Source organism: Schistocerca cancellata, chromosome 7 (genome assembly GCF_023864275.1).
Source record: "Schistocerca cancellata isolate TAMUIC-IGC-003103 chromosome 7, iqSchCanc2.1, whole genome shotgun sequence".
Taxonomy (NCBI): Eukaryota; Metazoa; Arthropoda; class Insecta; order Orthoptera; family Acrididae; genus Schistocerca; species Schistocerca cancellata.
The window spans coordinates 368,366,912-368,387,335 of NC_064632.1; the positions used below are offsets into that span (position 1 = coordinate 368,366,912).

Below are 20,424 nucleotides of genomic sequence, written 5' to 3' on the forward strand. Positions count from 1 at the left end.
AAAAATGTTTTAGAGTTTGCATGTTCCTCCTGGGGTTGGTTTGTGAAACATATTTGCACATTCAACATAGATAAACATAGAGTGGCCTCTGCATGTGCATGAAATGGTACTTCTTTGGGTAAAAACTGGTGCTATATTCAGATCAAATCAATAAACTCATTTTTCTTTAAGTATTAGGAAAATGTTTGTCTACATGAAAATGTTGCAGATCATAGTAATGAAATAATGTTTGAACATAACATGCTTCAGTAATTACAGCATGTAAAGGTAACTGTAGAAATGGTGTAAATAAAAAAACTACAGTGTCTCGGTTTTATGATCTTATTACACTTTTCACTAAATGAGAGATTTTTCTTGGCATATCTATCCTTAAAGAATTAAAATTTTATGCATTTCATAACTCTGTCAGGTGACATGTTCAGTATAAAATACAGGCTATATTTTAAGTAGATCTATTAGATGTGCACTGGATAAATTTTAAGAAAATGCAAATGTATTCAATATCAGAGTGGGAAGAAAGAATCACATGTTTCACTTAGTTTCTGTGTACTCATGCTCTTATCTACCACATGAGCATAAAAATAACATTAAATACGTATCTTAACTTGATTATTCCAATAATATATTTTATGAAGGGAACTTTTATGTATGTCAGATGACATTAATAGCAAACCAAAACAGAAAGCATTCTTGCAACAAGTGATGATGTTTCTTTATGCAGGAGTTCTCTTCAGTTGGATATTATCTCTAATCTCAATTGCAAATGGCAAGCCCAAACAGAAAGCATTCTAGCAACAAGTGATGGAAATTCTAAAAATGACTTAATGTCCTTATTCAGTACTTGATTCTTTGAATGTTCATTTTTAAACAGCCTTTTATTTTTTGAGGTTCCCTATATGTGTGAGTGTGAGCTATTTATAATACTGATACTATCTTATTGATGTAAAATGTTTAAAAGAGAGAGTATTGTTAAACACAAAACTTTTATAACTATTACATTACTTTTATCTACCATTGCCATTTGTTGTGTCAAGTTCTTGAGAGAACTATTTTTTTGTTAAAAGAAATAGCATTATAGTTCTGATTTCTTGTGCAGAAATTATTTTCGTTACATCTTGAGAATTCCATCCTGATTGGAACCTAAGAAATAATTTGGAATGAAATGAGAATAAATCTGCTAATGCCAACTAAAATCCTAAGTACAAATTGAAATTAAAAAAAATTGTAGGCCATTTTGTGACATTATTTCCTTCTCTCTAACAGGTAATGACAAATAATGCGCTTGTGAAATAACAGTCACACTGTTGTGAAATGTAATATGAGCTGTTATAGTGTGCTGTATTCCAGGCATGTCATGACATGGATTTTGCTGAAAAATAATTTCTACTATGTGAAACTGCTTGACTCTCCACTTAATCTCACTTGTATATCTTAGCTGTTTGTAATATTAGACCTGATTGGACAAGATTATTTTGTTCAGCCTCTCACTTAGAACATATCACCAAAGTTTACTGTTCTATTTATTTTCTTCTCAGAACAGTTGTTGCAATTTGTTGTATAATTCATTATTTAATGTGTCATATACTTTATCTAAATTCAGTACGTTTTCATCGCATTTTTCACTGAAATAATTTCTCTTGTCTTAGCCCTAAATCAAACATTAATGACTGTCACCTTTGGAAATGAACTGAGGTATCCTATAAATGCACTAGTTTAAAATCTTTGATTCTACAAAAATTTTGCCGCTACACACCTTTGCATCTGATGATGGGGTGACAACTGAAAACCAGTTTATAAAAGAAAATAATAAATATTGTAGAATAGTACACCACTGTCACGCGTTTTCATTCGCAGTATATAAATATTACATCAGAAACTGGTAGAACTGTCAATCAGTGCAATTATTTTACTTAATTAATATTATTTTCAGTTTGATAAAGTATTTTTTTCCCTTGTAATATGTAGGAGACTGTTTCAAATTCCAATCTACATTTATATTTCTTAAACCAAGCAAGGAGTGGCATGGTTCAGTTAATGAAACTATGGCCAGTTCAATTTCCCATTGTTGTTTGCTTTGTGCTTTATCACTAATGACCTCATCATCTGTGGGATTGTATAACATATTTTCCATTTATTCTGTGTCCCATAAATCATGGTGTTTATGCATAGGTTGCTGCAGAAAGTGAGCATTCTCTTGTTACTTGTAAATAACTGTAGACGGTGGTGAATATTGGCAAAATGGAAAGGAAATATTTTGCTGAGACATGCAGTATATCAGGTCAAAGAGTTAACTAATGCTGTTCAAAAGAATTTAGGGGAACATGTGCATCAACACTCAGTACATTACATCCATTTTTATACAGGGAGTACTTGTGGTGCATGGCTTGAAATCTTTACTTTCAACATAGACAATCTATTATTGACTGTGTTATGCATTAAATTGTCAGACAAGTCCTCAGAAGGAAGTGAGTACTGGCATCTCACTAATTATCTAGTGAGATGGCAGTTGTCATTTGTGGATGTTGTATTCAACCAAGCACTTGTAAAGTAACACCTTAATGCCGTGTAGATTCCAAGTCAGTCTGTTTGATCCTAAAAGGCTGGACTTTCAGTCATGTTGTTGCAGATGCCAATGCCTCTCCATGTGTCATCCATAGGTTGTGGACACACTAAGTGTGACAAGTCAGTATACAAGGTGAGTTGGACAAGGTTGTTGATTCCACGCGAAGACCGATATCTGTACAGTTTTGTGTTATAGCATCATATGTCTACCACCAAAGCACTGCAATATGATCTCAAAAAGGCCACTGGAGCTGCCGTATGAGGTCAGAGTGCAATGAACAGGTTACAAGAAAGGACCTTACAGCCCAGATGTCCTGTTCGAGTACCACGCTTGACACGACAGCATCTCACAACTCACCTTCAGTTCTGAAATTCCGATGTCAACTAGCAACTTTGTCACTGGTGAAAAGTGTTATTCACAGATCTGTCCATCAATTTTCAAAGTTCTGTGATGTGGGGAGGCTTCAGTGTTGACAGCCGTACTGATCTTGTCGTTGTCTGTGGCTGCCTTACCACCAGGCAGTACATCAACAGATCCTGTTGGACCATGTGGTGGTGGCCCTGAATTACCTTTAACGCCAGGGCCCAAGCGACAGGCATCAGCAGATATGTTTCTCAAAGTCTGGACGTTGAAGTAACAGTATGGGCAGCGGTGAGTCCCAACCTAAATGCTATTGTGCATTTGTGAGACATGCTCGACAAATGTGTTCACAGTCATCCTGTTCCTTCTCAGACTCTCCAAGAACTCTCATGGGCTCTCATTGAAGAATGGGAACAGATACCACGGATGACCTCTTTAGACATATACAGAGTGTGCCATGTAGGTATCAGGCAGTAACAAATGCTCAAGGAGGGCATAAATATTATTAAAGCTCTTGACGTCCAATGGAAAGCACCTAGAATGACAGGATGTGTGATTGTTTTCACCTGGTTTTTGACACCTCTCAGACATTTCAGTTCTTTTTTACATGTAATGATGTTTTGTTGTGAACTTAATTTTTGAAAGATAAATGTATAATTTGGTAATATACCTAGTCCTCAATTATTGCTCAGTACAGGTGGCAGATGCCAAAAATCGTGTATTCCTAATTCTTTTGAGCACTGTATTTATGTTTTCTCAATTAGTAAGTGGTCGGTTTTAAAATAGCTCACACAGCCTATTGTTTTACATGAAGTACTGTAGTCAGCTGCTTTTTTCTCATCTAAGAAAGTTATCACTTGTAGTACAGCTTTCTGTTAATGACTGATTAAATCACTTGTATAGAATGTAAGTTTTCAGTGTGCTGAAAAATATTGTTAGCATTTCACTAATTTGATAGGCTATCAAAACATGAATTTCTCTATGTGTAATAAGCAGGGCCAAAACCTGGACCACCACGCAATGTGACAGTGACGGAAGTAGGCAATGGTTTTCTTATTACATGGCAAGCACCTTTAGAAAGGGCCCATCTTGTGCAGTATTATACTATTAAGTACCGCACAGATGCAGCTTGGAAAACCTTAAACAAAGGTCAGATTCGTCCAGAGGAAACTTCTTACCTTGGTGAGTAGCAGTCATAATCATTCTCTATAATGATTTTTTCCTGAATGCTATACTTTTATATTTTGTCACTTAAAAGCAAAATGCAGACACTGTGCTCAAAAAAGTAAAACATTCTAAGATTAAGGTAAAAATTTATCTAAGAAGAAAGACGATGAGACTTACCAAACAAAAGCGCTGACAGGTCGATAGACACACAAACAAACACAAACAAACACACAAAATTCAAGCTTTCGCAACAAACGGTTGCTTCGTCAGGAAAGAGGGAAGGAGAGGGAAAGACGAAAGGATGTAGGTTTTAAGGGAGAGGGTAAGGAGTCATTCCAATCCCGGGAGCGGAAAGACTTACCTTAGGGGGAAAAAAGGACAGGTATACACTCGCACACACACACACACACACATATCCATCCGCATATACACAGACACAAGCAGACATTCTGTGTATATGCGGATGGATATGTGTGTGTGTGCGAGTGTATACCTGTCCTTTTTTCCCCCTAAGGTAAGTCTTTCCGCTCCCGGGATTGGAATGACTTCTTACCCTCTCCCTTAAAACCTACATCCTTTCGTCTTTCCCTCTCCTTCCCTCTTTCCTGACAAAGCAACCGTTTGTTGCGAAAGCTTGAATTTTGTGTGTTTGTTTGTGTGTCTATCAACCTGCCAGCACTTTTGTTTGGTAAGTCTCATCATCTTTCTTTTTAGATATATTTTTCCCACGTGGAATGTTTCCCTCTATTATATTCATAAGAGTAAGGTAAATATGATATGGTACATTATTAAAAAAGACACAAACAAAAATGGTGATCCAAATGAAATTGACCCCACAGAAAGTAGCCCTAGCAGTAATGGTGACACTTTCAAATGACTCGGCATCAAATTCAGTGACTACATCCATACAGTGGTAGCAAATGCTGCATCCATTATTAAAGAACTTGAGCAGCCATGGCATACACCATCAGAAGAGCAAAAGAAGAAAAAGTATCCGGTTGATATACTTTATGACCTAGCCAAAGTCTTTGATTGTGTTGATCATGAAATCCTGTTTGGCAGACTATAGTTTTATGTCATTAATTCCCTCCCTCTCAGGGATGAAGTCTTACTGTCATAACAGAAAGCAGAAGGACCCACTGACAGACTGTGTCACAGGTTTGAAAGGGGAGAACATAACATGTGGAGTCTGACAAGGATTGATACTAGGTGCACCCTTATTCTTAAACCACATAAATGATCTTTCAAAGAATTGTTCAAAAGTATTGTGTTTGTTGATGATACAATGAATGGTCCAAAAACAACATGTAGACAAAGCCAAGATGACAGCTGAACAGGTCCCAAAAGTGGTTGACAGCTAACACTCTGTTTGAATTTCACAAAGACTCATATTATGCAATTTCAAATATGCAAAACTGACCTGCGAGCATCAGAAGTAAACATTAATGGTCATGCACTAAACAAAACTCCTTGCGTAATATTCTTTGGCGTCCACTTAGATAATGAGTTAAAATGAAGTCAGCACTTCGATAAATTAAAATGACGAAGCTCATTTCAGCATGTTTTGCACTTAGTAGCAGCTCTCATTTTGTTGGCCATAAGACAAAAATATTGGCCTGTTTTGCATATTTTCACTCATTGTGTTATGGAATTATCATCTGGAATAATTTGCATAAGTAAGTACAGTTATGTACTCTATTGCAAAATTATTCAGTTAACTGCCAAATAACATACTGCAAGATATTGGGAATCCCAAACAGTTCAAAACCAAGTTAAAAACATTTTCATCATCCATTCTTTCTAAAAATTATCTGAATATCTGGATTCAAGGTTTGAAAATTCCGTAGCAGGGCAACAGTGTGAAGCCTTTTGACCGTAGCCTGTACAGCTTCCAGCTGTTTATGGACCGTGGCCAATTTCTCCTGCACCGGCACACAACAGGTGCAGCATATGTCCATTTTTAATCAGTGTTTATCTACACTACAAAGAGTATAACACCAACCTAAACAATCACTTTACACACTGTAAGTACCACTGCTGCACTACTAATTTTTACAACTCCCAAAATTTAGCTGATACAATACAAATGCACTAATATTTACACAAAAGCTTAGAATAAGTTTGTATACAGTAGTACAATTTGCTTTAGAGAAGCATATGAGAACCAAATCTAAGCTAAATACTGTGTATAAACAGAAACTTCTTACCCAGTTGTGTTCACTGGGCTCCCCTATCCTAGAGACATTGCTAGAGAAATTAAAATGTTGTGGCATTAAATGCTTTTCTCTTGCATAGATGTAGTTGTAGCTTAACTACAGGAAACAAAATGTCACATTAACAAATGATATGTCAGGAATAAGGTTAAACACTGAATGATGAGACACTAATTATTCAGTCCCTGTAGGTCAGTGTTTCACCCATTTCTGTAGTGAAGACATTGAATGACTCTTCAAAAACTATGGTTTTTGCTGATGATATTAGTGTATTGATAAAGGACTGAAACACTTTCTTCTCAGATACAGCCAAGACAATAATGGAACAGGCTTACAACTGTTTCATAGCAAATGCTGTAACTCTTGATCTTATGAAGACTCATATTATACAGTTCCAAACAATTCAAAAGCATTTACAGTAGTAACCAGAAGACTAGATCAATGGCCGTAAGGTGGATGAGGCTTATTATATGAAATTTCTTTGCATCTTAACAAATAATAATCTGACATGACACCAGCATGTGGATAAGTTAAAAAAAAATGTTGATCTACAGATGGGATTGTTGCCATACTTTTATTCTTTCACTCAATTCTGTCCTATGGTATAACAATATAGGACATGACACTGAGAGCAAAAAATAATGTATTCTGCAGATATGTGCATTAAGATTCTTGAACAAAGTTGTTAACTTAACAGCTTGTAAAAGCCTCTTGGGGGACCTATCGGTTCTTACCCTTATGTGTTGTCTGTATACAAACTCCATCATGACACTGGTATTTAGTAATTAGGGTGAATTTGCTAGGAACTGTAAAATTGATAGTCATATACTAGAAGGACTTTTTTTTCCGGAATGGAGTTTTATATTCTAGTAGAACCTCTGTAACAGGTTACTGACAGACATTGGGCTGGATGCTGATAATCCCCAGATATCCAGAAACAAAGAAAAAGAATACTACATTAGTCAATCCTATAATTTATCCAAATATTTGGACTCTGGGGTGTAAATTCTGCATAATCTCTAAATGAGAATTTTGTGGTGATTCATTTATTCTTTCACACACAATAGTCAATGGATCCAGTGCGAAGGAGGAAACCTTCATGGATGAGGAGTGGGTTATAAATTAGCTGATAGAGGGCTACATTCCAACTCCTTCTGTATGCTAGTCTCTTTAAAGATACTCTACTTATATCTACATTAACTATGACTAAAGTTCCTTTAAAAAAGCTGTAACTAAACATTATAATTGTTAGTTGGGAAACATTTGGAAAGAAATTTTGCTTTCCTAATTACACCACTTAACTGTTGTTTGCTTACCATTTAAACTTGTCATTTATGTAAGTATATGACTCATCATCATTTTAATCACATGTAGCTGCTTTCCCCAACACAGCCATGACTGACAAAAAATAATTTTCAATTCTACCTCTCTCTGAGAGATGCTACCATTGCTTAATGATTAAAATTTCTCTTTTTTAGTAACTGAGATATTCCATTCCATTAATGAAGATTAACCATATTTTTAAAAATAATTTTTGATTTTCATTTTGTATTTCTGTGGTATCTTTTGTTATCAAATATTTAAACAGAAAGATTCATCTTTTAAATTATATTCATTTTGAAATTTTAGATGACAGGGCCTCCAAATTAGTTGTTTTACTGACGACCAATGTTCATTTCAAAGCACAACTACAACAATCCTCCTCCTGTCTTGGCAAGAGACACTAGAACTTGCCATTTGCATTTACATGGCACTTTTAAAATTTTCCAAGACAAATCACTATGACAACTGTAAGAAAAATGACCTTTCTAATTGTCAGTATTTGCACTTCCTCAAATCTACATTTTTCTTTACATTTATATTTCTTCTAGTGTAGCCCATTTTGCATGTATGTTACTTCTTACAACATATGGTTTATTCCTACTTTCAGTTAAGAACTTGGTTGGTGGACGAACATATCACTTCAGAGTCCTGGCCAATTCATTCCGTAGCTATGAGAGTAGTGATGAAGTCAAGTACCCTGTGCCTGCTCGTGTAAAACACAAGGCAATCACAGCAGGTGTTGTTGGAGGGATACTGTTCTTCATTGTTGCAATCATATTGTCAGTATGTGCTGTTAAAATATGCAACAAGAGGAAGCGTCGGAAACAAGAGAAGGGTGAGCAGAAAAGAAATAAGATCTTATTTATTTTTCTTTCAAAACATTATTATTCAACAGACTTCTAAGCTAAATATAATAAAATAGCTCATCAAACATTGATTCAGTAAAATTTAGATAATAAAGAAGTAGGTGTAGAAACTGTTTCTATGCTTTGTTTTATTTGAGTAACTGTAGTCTCATACTACTGTATAACATTCTTATGATAAATCTGTAGATTTATTTCTTTATACTCCGCAAAGTAAGATGAACATTTTACAGTTATTGTTCTTGAGAATTTCTTGAGCTACATTTTTTTCGAATATAATTTTGTCATTATCTTGTAAACTTATTTTACATCACCCTCACATGACACTATGCAATCGCATCTTTCATTCCCCATGGCCATAAAGATAAAAACAGTGACTCTACAGATTTTAGACAAGAACACTCTGGAATAAAAACTGAGTGTAGGAATTATCTTGGATATGCAATATAAGAATACTTTATAGGTATTGGATGTCTTTATCATGAGAGCAGTACAGGAATATCTCAGATGTCCTGGAATTTTAAAATGCAGCCATACACAATCAGAATAATTCCTAATATTTCCTGATATTTATGTTTATGGAAGCCTGGTACCACCATAGCTTCCAGAATTCAGAAATATTAAGGAAATTGTAAATAATTAATACTGCAAATTTTTCATAGTTTATGATTTTGTGTATATTTTTAGTTCCCCTGTCTTAAAAAGAAAACTTATGTCATTAGTTTAGACAAGAAGTCGTCTGGGGGATCTGTGACCATTTTTGCCACTAATAAATTATTCATCTTTGTCGCCAAAATAGTTCTTTTATTTTTCACTCGATATAGTACATTTCGGTATCACCATCATCAGATCTGTGGTACAAAATATAATGTAAGACATGATGGCGAACAGCTTTCTGTAGAATGATGCTGTACAATTATGCAATACGTTGAGTACATACATTAAGTGGTACACTACATCTAGTCAGTTTTAAACATTCCCCCTTTAACATCATGTCCAAACTCACTCTACACAAGGTGTATCAATTTGTATGTCTACATCTATACGCGTCCTGTAAAATGTACTGCATTATTTAAATGCTGTAGAATATGTAACAGTGACTTACACAGTATTTGAAATAAGCTTTCACTTGTCACAGACATTTTTTGTTCTGGCATTGATGATGCCTTTAATGACACCTTCGGTCAAAAATTGTTTATTTTGTAACATACTGTATTGCATGAGCCAATTTGAGCACTAATATTGATGGAGAATGTTTACAGTTGACTAGATACTGTATATCAGTTCGGGTACGTAATTCAGCTTATTGCATCATTTTACAGAAAACTGTTCTATACCTTGTCTTAATTTTATTCTGTACCACAGATGTGATGATGGTGATAGTGATATGCATCATAAGGAGTGCAAAATAAAAGAAATATTTTGGTGTCAAAGAACTCATGAATCATTCCATCATCAACCTGATATTGCTGTTACCTGTAGCTTAATAATATATGCATTGGCCCCTACTCTGATTGCTACTGACTGTTCTTACATTGTCAGAACTGTAATGTAGTAGAGACAAGGCCTACTACTGTCAGTACATGTGAGTGAATTAGTTTGAAACACATCTCAGTATACTACAGAATGCTCTTTTAAGCTTGATAATATAATCCAGTGGTTTAGGAATAGTTTCTTTGACTAATAATCAAAACATTCTATGCCCTGGGTTTGATCCCCACCACTGCTTAAATTTGAAATAAAAACCAACAGCAGTGTCAGCTAAAGGCTTCTGGTAGAAGGAGTAAGCCTTGTTCGGCAAACAGAGTATCAAAGAGGGTGAAGGAATGGACAGAGGTTCAGGGCAACCTCTTTCCCTTGCCATGGGAAGTTGCCTTTAAACAGCAGGCTAATGTGTATCCACAGGACATGTGGCCTATGATCAAAAAATGTGTTATGATTATCTTTCTGTTGGCAAAAGATTCCAAATTAGCCTCCCTTATGGGTTTCTGGGAGGAGACTGACAAGAGGGAGGTAACCATGAGAAAAAGGTTTAATAAACCTTTTTAATAAACAAATAATTGTGGGCTAGGTGTGCCAGCAAAACAGTCATAAGACTGTTGATTCAAAAATAAAAACTAAGAAAAAATAAATATTTTTCGTTATAAACCGTATAACACAAGCTCTTTGTTGGCTTTACTGTGTTTATAGCACACTGTTAATCTTTCCTGGGAGAATGGCCCCTTGTTTCTATAATTGTAAATGCTGTCTCCTATGTTGTACATTTTTATTACTATTTTTGTTTGGTTGATGTTAAAAAATAATATAAATGGCAAGAGGAAGACAACTATTTGTTCCGAATGGTTGATTACCACTCAGGTACTCAAAACAATGGCAAATACTGTAACTGAGCACTCATACTCTTGTACTTGATCTTAGGTATTTGAAAAGTGATTGTTGTAACTGAGCTGTCAAACTTGTGTTTTTTGGTCAATCTCCCCCTCCCTATCCCCATCTTGCCTCCACCTCTCTCTTGCTTATACACTTACTTATGTTACACAATCTGGCCCAAGAGGATCACATGCATCTACAAGTTTCCACCTCCACAGGATTGTATTTCCTGCTTTCTGCTGCCATTCACCTTCTAAGATAATCTGCAGAAAGTCGACATGGATTCTGTCTCTCTACATTTTCTTTGGTCTTTCTTGTTGTTTTCTTCCATGGGGAGTAAAATCCATGAATTTCACAGGACATCAACATTTATCCATCCAAGCAACATGACCTGCACAGATAAACCATTTAGTTCTTCTCAAGCCTGCAATATTTGGTCTGTTGTAGATATCATCCAGCTCACAATTATGCTGGACTCTCCATTTCCAAGTGATGTCATACTGTATAGGACCATAGTTCTTCCTTAAGACTTTCTGCTTGAAGATTATTTACCTCTTTTTTCTGGACACTCCAAGTTTCGTAACCACACAGCCCTATGGGTTGGCTCTATCTTTTGTGCAACTGAGTTTGAAATTCCCTGAGGGACTATGCAATTTAAAAAGATGACTTAGACTGAAGTATTATTGGTTTGTGGCTTGGAACTTGGAACCTTGCTTTGATTTCTGGCTTGCACAATGCATCTCTGTAAAGATCACCTCCACATATTTAAAATTATGAACCCTTTTGTACATTAGGCTTTTGACTATCAGTGGTTCTCTCTTGAACAGGATGAGTCCTGATCATCACCAGATACTCAGTCCTCAATTCATTCACAAAGAGACCAATTTAGCTTACTGCTGTTTCCATGCTGTCACTCATCCACATCAGTTCTTCCTTAGAATTAATGGAGCTAATAACCAGCAAATGGGAGATGAGTGATTTTTCTCACCTCCTGCCTCGGTACCTTCAAAGTTCTTGTGGAAAGCTTCCTTCTTTATCTTAACCAGTGCCAGGTTGAACAGTATTGATGACACACTGTCTCCTTGTCACAGCCCTGTGACTGTGTTAAAGCTTTCCATGTCTTAGCTCCCAAACTTTTCTTTGCCTTTAGACCCATTGAGACAAACTCTAACTTTGCCTTCTTAAAACACACATGAAGGACTTCACCATATTCCTACATCTTCTCAGTGAGTTTTCACAATACACAGATGTCCACAGTCGAATGGACCTTTCTGAAACCAACCTGATTTTCACCGATCATTTTTTCTGCAAATAGTTGGATTGTATCCAGTATACAGTAGGACAAGATCCTATATATAGCAGATGTTTAGGAGGATGCTTCCTCTGTATTTGTTGCTGTCTATTTTTCACCTTTCTACATCAACATCTGTACTCCACAAGCCACCTGATGATGTAGGGGGTATAGGGCAGATGACTGCTGTCTTCCAATCTTCTGAGATCTCCTCCACAATCCAAATCTTCTTGATCAGGTGGCCATCAAGCTTGAATGACTTTCTCCTGACTTCCATCTTCTCCTTGAATTTTGATCTTCTTCAGCTTCATTATCTGATTCCTTATTTCCTACAGGGTAGGAGTTGGATAATCTAAATTCTCAATCTCAGGAGGCTGAAATTCGAACATATCTTTATGTTCATGACAGTTGAGGAGCTCCATTAAGTGTTGTTTCCATCTCATAGCAATGTTGAACTCATTGGTGAGTGTCGTTCCATAATTGTCCTTGATGAACTTTTGCTGGCTTGTTAAAGAAGTTAACTTCATAGTACATGGTGCATCTTTTGAACTACTATTCCTGAAGAATCTTATTGAGTCTTCTCTAATATTCCTTGAATGCACATTCTCTTTGGCCTCCTGAGCATTGCTTGAGTAGTTCTCCGCGCTTCTTCAAACTGTGATTTGCCTCGTGCAAAATCCGAGCCTCTCAGCCGCTTCTCCTTGAATTCTGTTCTTTTCACTACTTCCTGAATGCATTCATCACCAAACCAAATCTTCTTGCCCCTTTGTTTACTTATTTTTGTTTATTACCTGTCCATTGGATTATATTCATTACAGTACAGTGAACTTTTATGATATCTGTTTAGTGACTGATAGTCAATACACCACTGTAAAAAAAGGGGGGGGGGGTAAAGGGAATAGACCCTTGGATGCTATTGAAAAACTTGTTTTTCCATCTTGAAAAATATTCTTGAAACCACACAAGTGCTCTCTTCTTTATACACGACTCTAATTATCATTGTCCTTTTTCATAGCGCATAGTTTCCTCTTCTCTTTTCAGAAACTTCCCCTTCACTTTATCTTTGCTCCTGTTCAAATAATTTGGCATTTTTTATCGAAAAAAACGTTATGAAGATACCAGATTTCTACTCATCCTAAAGATGACACATTGATTTTGCAGACAGGCCCAACAAAAAGACTGTTACTCATTGAGCTTTTAGCCAAAATCTTCTCTGGAAAAAAAAAACCACATGCACATTCATACAAGCAGGCACATCTCATGCCCATATGATCACTTTCTCCAGCCACTGCGGTCAGAATGCAACTGTTGCGTTGAATGAAAGCGGCAGTTTAGAATGAAGTGGAGAAGGATGAAGAATAGCAGTGAACAGGTGCATGCTGTGCCACAGGGTGGTCCAAATTGCTCTTGGTCACAGTTTGGCAGTGGCCATTCATCTTACTGGACAGCTGGTTGTTAGTTATATCTGTGGTGTCAACTCCAGACACCACACTTGCTAGGTGGTAGCCTTTAAATCGGCCGTGGTCCGTTAGTATACGTCGGACCCACGTGTCGCCACTATCAGTGATTGCAGACCGAGCGCCGCCACACGGCAGGTCTAGAGAGACTTCCTAGTACTCGCCCCAGTTGTACAGGCGACTTTGCTAATGATAGTTCACTGCCTACTTACGTTCTCATTTGCCGAGATGATAGTTTTGCATAGCCTTCAGCTACGTCATTTGCTACGACCTAGCAAGGCGCCATATTCAGTTACTATTGATATTGTGAATCATGTGCCATCAAGAGTGACGTTTATCATTAATGAATTAAAGTTAAGTATTCCACCAGCTACGTCCGTTTTTTCTAAATTCTAATTTCCTTGTCCTGTTCCAGACCTCACGCCAGCCTGCGTGAGCTAAAACGCGTGCATTTCGGCCTCCTCTAGTAACACAATGTTGGCTCTCCTGCCAACCACAACAATATCGATATAAAAAGCTTTGCAATGTTTGGAGCAGAGCTGGTATATGACATGGCTGCTTTCACTGATGGCCTGGCCTCTGATGGGGGGGAGAAGCGTATGACAGGGGTGTACTGGGAGGTACTGAGTGGGTGGATTGGGCAAGTGTTGCACCTTTGTCTTCCACAGGGATATGATCCCTGTGGCAAGGGTTTAGGATTGGGAGTATCATAGTGATGGGCTAGGGCATTGTGGAGGTTTGGTGGACATCAGAACACTACGGAAGGTTAGGAAGGATCGTGGATAGGATGTATCTCATATCAGTGCATAGTGATAGATAATCATAACCCTGATGAAGGATGTGGGTACTGTCACATGTATTTTGGGAACTGCAGTTTCTAATAGCCACTGTTGCAACTAGTGAAGATGGAAATCTGTCACTCATATTCCTGGAGATTGGTGCCATATTTACCCCTCGGTTCCTTATGAGTGCATAAGAAGACTGGTCCCCTGGGAATTCTAGGAGTGACACACTAACAAGCATAAGACTCCACCCTCCCAGGGAATCCCTAAAAATTGTCTGTAGCTCTAATGACCAGTCTTGATTCCGTGGTCGATTCCCTGCCTTCCAGCTTCATTGTGGTTTGATGTCACTGCTTGTTTTCTCACCAATTATGCTGATAAGGCATTAATAGCTAGTTTTCATCTCTCCAGTGCTTATCTCTGTATTAATGTGTCTCTATAACCAGTTCTGGTGTTTAACAATGTGGTTAATTTACCCCCTAGAGATGTTGTTGTAAGTTCTAGGGGACTGATGACCATAGCTGTTAAGTCCCATAGTGCTCAGAGCCATTTTTAGATGTTGTTGTCTTAGGTCTCTAGCTGTGTTCATTCATATTCATTCCTCACAATGCTACATACAACACTGAACAAGACATCAATTTTTGGCCTCATCCACTGATGAGCCAAAATAAACCTGCTTATTAGCATGGTCGTCTACCATTGCAATCCAAAACAGCAGCAGTTCTTCATGGCATCAATTCAACAAGTTCTTGGTACATTTTTGGAGGTATTTGGCACCAGATGTCTACAGACAGGTCACACAATTCCTGTAAATTAATGGCTACTGATTTGCGGACACAAAGCTGGCACACGATAACATTCCACATGCTCTCCTTTTGGTTCAGATCAGGCAGATTTAGTAGCCAAGACACCAATATAAGTTCACTGTCATGCTCGTCAAACTACTGTGGGATGATTCTGACCATGTGATGCAAACAGTTATTCCACTGGGAGATGCCATTGCTGTTGGGGCATACACCAAGCATGAAGGGATGTAGGTGGTCCACAACAATAGTCACATAGTCCACAGCTGACTTCATGACTTTGATTATTACCATCAGATGTGGCTCATGGTTTCCATGCTGTTTAAAGCTGCAAAATTTAGTGAACAGAGGTAACCTAGACCTCGGGCTATGATACAAATCTGGCTATCACCACAACCAAAATTTCAGCAGGGGGTGGTGGCAATATCAGACTCTAGCCAAGCATTTACATACAGTATCTTTCCATATCATAAAATCAACTCCCAAATAACATCAAAAACTAACTCTAATACAAAATATATAGGAAGCTAATTTATCCCCCAAACATTATGTTTCCTGACAGTTTACCCCAACAAATCATACTAAAAGACACGTTTTCTAAGAATCTTTAAAGTTTTCTGTGCTCAAATAGCAGCATTTTGAGTTCGTGTGATGGAATGGTGATGTTTTCATAATGTCACAGATATTGTGCTGTGACTGGATGACATGAACAACCGTAGCAACTGCCATGGAAATTAGCACACTGTATTTGCCATATTTATTCTTGTCTATTACAAAAATATGCATTTTAAGTGGTTTAGAACACCCAACCACTCAGCTGCATTACACATTGCTCTGTTAAAATTGTGTGTACCTCCTTACCTGGATTTACACTATTTTAATTCTTGATTCAAGTTTACATTGGGTCTGGGCTAACAAAATTCCTTCACTTTCTTCCTAATCATCATTTTGTATTGTTTTCGAACTCGTGGTATGCTGCTGTCATTAGCAAGAAAGTAAAACTGACTAAACTCATGCATAATACACTCCCAAAAAGAAACTTAATAATAATGCACATTACACACAATCAGCTAGTGAGGACACTAAAGTGACTCATAGTATTTTGGGCAGAAGTATATTTCGTATGCCTTTTTTCCATAATAATTCATGGAACCTGGTAGGTGGTGATACTTACATCACCATACTCTAGTGGACTCTGTTGAGAGATTTGCAAACTAATAGATAGAATAGAAACAAAAAAACTCTCTAAAAACTATCAAAACAATAATACTAAACATCAATTAATGACAAATCACAGCATAATAGAGATATAGAGAGACAGGGATTCAATAGCTAAATTTCAGCAATTTTGTTCATTCTCTTTTGATGTAAGCAATGGAACAGAAACATTGTGTCAGGCTGAAACACCAGAGCCTTCTAAACACCCATAAGAGCTGTTCTCTGAGGAAGCCACACCCTCAAGCCTCTGCCATGCTGAGCTTAGTGCCATTTCTAGGTGCAGCATTAAGACTAGCTACTACCTGTTCGAAAAACATTGTGTGATATCACATATCAGTAGTTTTGAAAACGTTGACCGGCATTATTTAAATCTGTGTCGTAAATATGCAAAATGCCTTCTGATAATTTAAATTCTGTAATATTTTATTGAGAAATTTATTTTAACATATATTTTGGAGTGGCTCCACCTCAGAGCCTTTAATTATGAGCCGCGCCTGTTTACTACGGATCCCATGGAAGTGCAGGTAAATGTCCCCCAGAGTGTAATACTGCCCCCACTGAACTACAACTGTGTCACAGAACTTATTTCCATTAGCCATTTATGTGGATGACAGTGTATCCAGAAATGACCATCAGTCTATTGTAACATGATTCATCCAACCAGGCAACTCGTTTCAATTGATCCACTATCCAATCTTGATAATCCTGTGCTTGAAATCAAAATTGACAGTCTTGATGGTACAGTATGGGAACACATAGGGGTTGGTTGCTGTGGAGCCCAATGCTCAACAATGTGTATTGAATGATAGTCAGCTACAAAACACTTGTACCTGCACCAGCATTTTACTCTGTTGTCAAATCTGCCATAGATCACTTCCTATCCTATTTTATCAAGTGAGCACACTTCCACTTCCACAACCCAGGATGAGGTGTGCGTAACTACCACTATATCACTTACTCATTGTTTCACCATCCTTCTGCCACTTTCCATAGATGACAGTAGCACACAGTGGCTGACCAGCTTTGATGTTTCCAAGGCGCTCGATCCCTTAGGCCAGGCCATAGCTATCAGCTGTTTATATAGTCACTTATGTTACTGGGTTGTCACATTTGCAGCCCATATGATTTACTCATTTGTATACTTTCCTTATCATATAACATGGTTGAAATGCCATCAGGCAGCATTCTTATGTTTGACAATATTTTGGCTCGCAATGTATCTGTTACATTTGATAACAAAGCATTCTGTTGTTCATTCTAGAACATCCTCACAGGTATGTATTGTCCTCTTACAAATTCTGCAAAGATATGTTGCATTAGTAGTGATGACAAAACATCATGAAGTCCATTATGTACTTGGCAAACATGTACATTCCATATACACATGGGAAATCATTCTTTCTTCCCAGTTATGATCCCATTTCAGAAACATCCATCTCTCTCATTCTATCGTGTATCATTGGTTGGTTGGTTGGTTTGGGGAAGGAGACCAGACAGCGTGGTCATCGGTCTCATCGGATTAGTGAAGGATTGGGAAGGAAGTCGGCCGTGCCCTTTCAGAGGAACCATCCCGGCATTTGCCTGAAGTGATTTAGGGAAATCACGGAAAACCTAAATCAGGATGGCCGGACGCGGGATTGAACCGTCGTCCTCCCGAATGCGAGTTATATATATATATAAATATAAAAAGAAAGATGATGAGACTTACCAAACAAAAGCGCTGGCAGGTCGATAGACACACAAACATACACACAAAATTCTAGCTTTCGCAACCAACGGTTGCCTCGTCAGGAAAGAGGGAAGGAGAGGGAAAGACAAAAGGATTTGGGTTTTAAGGGAGAGGGTAAGGAGTCATTCCAATCCCGGGAGCGGAAAGACTTACCTTAGGGGGAAAAAAGGACAGGTATACACTTGCACACACACACATATCCATCCGCATATACACAGACACAAGCAGACATTTGTAAAGGCAAAGAGTTTCGGCCAATATATATATATATATATATATATATATATATATATATATATATATATATATATATGACGAGGCAACCGTTGGTTGCGAAAGCTAGAATTTTGTGTGTATGTTTGTGTTTGTTTGTGTGTCTATCGACCTGCCAGCGCTTTTGTTTGGTAAGTCTCATCATCTTTCTTTTTATATATCTATGTGTGTGTGTGTGTGTGTGTGTGTGTGTGTGTGTGTGTGTGTGTCCATCCACATGTATGTGCATATGGCACATGTAGAAGCTTACATATAAAATTAGTGTGTGACAGTTACAATAATCATCTCTTTTTAAAAGTGTTGATCTGATTTTTAACACTTCCTCTATAACATCAGCTTGTCTTGCCTCTTACCATTCTTAGTTCCATTAAGAATTTCCAGCTATCATGTTTATAAATATTAGGTTATTTTTAATTTTTCATTAAGAACTTACCTCATCCGTGTCCATACATAAAAGAAAGACTTTATTTATTCAATTTGTAACTGTGTAAACTGCTTGTTAGTGTCCACATGAATACACACCTGTGGTCTTCAATTTTGATTCAAACAGGCCTGCGGTACTGGATTAGTCAGACTGGGAAAGTGAGTATGCTGTATTCATTGAGCACTCTGTTTTTCAGTGCTGTATATGGTGTGCTGTTCTTGCTGTTGACTGTCTCAGTATTATGCCACAGTTACCTATTCTTTATGTGTGACACAATTTGTTAAGATCACTTTTGGCTTCCCATCACATTTTACATATTTGTCAGCTTCTCACAGAAATGTTCTATAGACTCACAAACTGCACATGCTTTGTTTATTGAGTGTGACTGTTTCTAACAGTTTGGCTGAAGCAGATACAGACTTTAATGTAAAACAAATCTTTAAAACATATTGCACCTAAAACTTTTACTGTGTATGTACCACACAGTAATACCAAATGTGAAATGCTGTAAATGAGCTTGTAAAATTTGTGTTGTGTCTTGTTGAATCAGTAAAAATTGTTGTACTTAACTGCATATTCTATTACAAGAAATAAGAAAGGAAAGTGAAGATAAGACAGTTGTGTTCATCGGGTGCTTAAAGAAGTTTCTACTGTGCTTTACAGTGCAAAAAGCCCAATTTTCAGATGATTTGCAATTTTTATTGCACCTCTATTACTTTTAAAAATCTTTTAAAAGTAGTCTTGTGTTTGAATTTTTGTATCTATCGTATTTCAGAATTAAAAATTGTTTGTGTTTTTAGCATACAACATGGTCGCTTGCCGAGTTACCGATGCAAGAAATGGTGGCCAGCCACCAGGTGCCGGTCAAGTGCCTTTGAAAAAGTGAGTGTCTTGCCTTTAACCCCATTTTAAGAAAACTGTAAATTTTTAGAATATGTGTTTTTACAACCACTTCTCAAATTCAGATGAATTTTGTTGTTTATGCTATGTCTAAACCCATACAGAAAAGATTGGTAGGCTTGTTATTGAATGATGTACTTAGAGAAGAGAACAAAAACTGAAAACAAGGTGTTAATGCAGCTCTGTTTGTGTGAAGTACAATATTTCTTAAAAGTAAATTATGAACTTAGCTGATCTTGTACTGTGTTCAGTTACATCAGATAGTATGTGGAGAGATTTTGTATATCATTGTAAGTGGCTTTTATTTTCTTGCAAATGAACACATTTAATTTTGAACATTAATTGCTATTATGTGACAGTATATGGATTAATGAGCATTTCTTTTGCTCATATATTTTAGCTTTAATGATTGTAGACCATTGAAGGTAAATTCCAGTTACTTAAGAATGATGATTTTATATTGTGTGATCAACATAAAACTAGCTCAGAAAAGGTTTCAAAAGTCTACAAAAAAATAAAGCGAACCACTAATGAACAGGAAACTGATTATTGGAAAAAGTGCTGGAAATGGCCACCATTGATAATTAATGAATGCTTTACTCTCTAAAATTGAATTGTCATGAAATGCCAAAAAGTCCTAATAGAATGATGAGTTATACAGAATTTTAGCTAAAAGAGAACTAGAGTC

At 37.0% G+C, this 20,424-nt stretch overlaps 1 protein-coding gene across 1 annotated transcript in view; it reads left to right on the forward strand.

Moving 5' to 3' along the window:
- The window catches only part of LOC126092606 (protein turtle-like), an 855,628-nt gene that overhangs the window by 806,478 nt on the left and 28,726 nt on the right, over positions 1-20,424 (forward strand). Inside the window, exons 15-17 of the mRNA XM_049908305.1 lie at positions 3,920-4,105; positions 8,234-8,461; positions 19,637-19,718. Of these exons, the coding sequence (XP_049764262.1) occupies positions 3,920-4,105; positions 8,234-8,461; positions 19,637-19,718 (496 nt within the window). The remainder of the gene's footprint in view (positions 1-3,919; positions 4,106-8,233; positions 8,462-19,636; positions 19,719-20,424) is intronic.